General features: G+C 44.3%; 1 protein-coding gene across 1 annotated transcript; it reads right to left on the bottom strand.

Annotated features, from left to right (window-relative positions):
* Positions 1-93: 93 nt before the first annotated feature.
* Positions 94-1,759, bottom strand: LOC119344588 (protein ALP1-like). Its single transcript, XM_037614981.1, has 2 exons — positions 726-1,759; positions 94-609 (listed from the first exon to the last, which is right to left on the bottom strand). The coding sequence occupies exons 1-2, from the start codon at positions 1,744-1,746 to the stop codon at positions 476-478; spliced, it is 1,155 nt and encodes a 384-aa protein (XP_037470878.1). The 5' UTR covers positions 1,747-1,759; the 3' UTR covers positions 94-475.
* Between the last annotated feature and the right edge of the window lie 115 nt (positions 1,760-1,874).

Below are 1,874 nucleotides of genomic sequence, written 5' to 3'. Positions count from 1 at the left end.
AAGCTGAACTCTTGGTGTGGCTGGATTGGACCTCCCTCGTCACCTTCCACCTGCTCACATAAGTTTATAAGTACATGAGAGACATGACCGACACTTCATGTGGAGTTTCTAATATCAAGGTTTCCCATTGTCAAAGTATATATACTAGTACTATAAATCTGCTAGCTTGATTGTCCAGATCATGCAGTGTTATTGAGCGAATGGACAATCAAAGCATTATATAGCCAATACAGGAAGAAAATATATAGTTGCCAGATGTTGCTAATAGATGCAAGTATTCATGGAGTTAGTTTCTTTCCAAGTAGTTTAATGTATCACCAAAGGATATAATGGTTCCCACTGACATGAATTAAGCAGTGTCATAGCAGAAGAAGGAATTAGGAAGAGAACTGCGACTTGAAGAACTGTTAATATCAGAGAAACAATATATACCAAAATCACTAAGTGGAGGGGGGGCGTCTTCTGACCTCCATAGCTAGCTATCATCCACTTTCTCCTTTCCTCGATTTGCTTTTCGTTGTCGGTGCTCTTCCTGTTCCTTGTTTCCATCTCCTGAACTAGATGCAACTGCTGCTGCTTCTTGTTCCTCCTCTGCGGCCACTGTGAGGACTGACCAAGCAGAGCAAATTAAGATCGATGGAACCAATAGGGTATTGATGAAACAAATATAGCGAATAGATAAAACACTAATCTGAAAAAATACATTAAAAGTTGCGTTATTTTACCTCTAGATTCGATTATGTGCTGGGACAGTGCATCCCTCACCCCGACGGCGTCCTCGTCTGCTACCTGCCGCACTTGCTTGCTGTACTCCTGATCGCTCGGCATGCCTGCATGCTCCTCCTCCTCTTCCTCCTCATCCATATCTATCACTATGTTATGCAACATCCAGCACGTTTTGATTGTCGAGAACATTTCATGTTTATTACTTGGATGCCAACCTTCTCCCTGTAGGCACTTCCATGTGTCTTTAAAACCTGCCAACGCCCTCAGCGCAACGACTGTAGCTGCAGAGTGTCTCCTGTTAAATTCCACTTTGGAGTCTGAGAGTGAGCGGTCATTCTCTATCCGGTAAGGTGTGAGGAGCCAAGGTCGAAGAGGATGTCCTGCATCACCAATGATGTACTCGCCGACTTCTAATCCACCACGAGATGATACCTTCAGCTTGCTACCATTCAACCCAGTACCCCTCTCGCAGGACTTGAAGAGACTGGAGTCCTGCAAAATGATCAACTGGTTCATGCTACCTGATAGGTTCCACCAAATGTTTGTGAGCCTCATATCTGGATCAACAATGGCTTGCAGTAGGATGTTGCCGTTATCCTCATGGCCACGGTCTTGTGATCCAAACGTGATATGAGTTGTATGTACAACACCGCAGCAGTTTGGCAGGCCATGGATCTTGTCGAACTTGCGTTTGATCTTCTCCATTTTGGCAGAGCCTGGCCAGCCCAAGTGGTGCATTGCTCGCTGGCACATAGCCTCAACAAACATCCGAGTTACCAGAGAGACAGTTGACTCATTCACACCAAGAGAGGATCCTACAGTCTCAGATGGCTCACCAGAGTTCAGCATTCTCAGAGCAATAGCCACAACATCTTGTAAAGACAACACTTTCCAGTCAGCAAAGGTGTGATTTTTTGCCATCATATCTTCAAAAAGTGGGATCTTCACCAAGCAGCAGACGTAATTGAAGGTACTTCTTCTCATTTTGTACACATACTCAAATCCTTGTGCGTCCACCATAGAAGAAGACAAGGTTTCTGCATGGATAGAAAAACAAAGAACTAGTTATACACAATCTATAATTAGCAAGGCAAGAGCAAACATATATCACTCTTAGAGGCGGACCCATGATTTGGGCATGACCAGGC

The sequence above is a fragment of the Triticum dicoccoides genome, unplaced genomic scaffold (assembly GCF_002162155.2).
Source record: "Triticum dicoccoides isolate Atlit2015 ecotype Zavitan unplaced genomic scaffold, WEW_v2.0 scaffold17470, whole genome shotgun sequence".
Classification (NCBI taxonomy): Eukaryota; Viridiplantae; Streptophyta; class Magnoliopsida; order Poales; family Poaceae; genus Triticum; species Triticum dicoccoides.
This window is presented reverse-complemented; position numbering and strand designations above follow the sequence as displayed.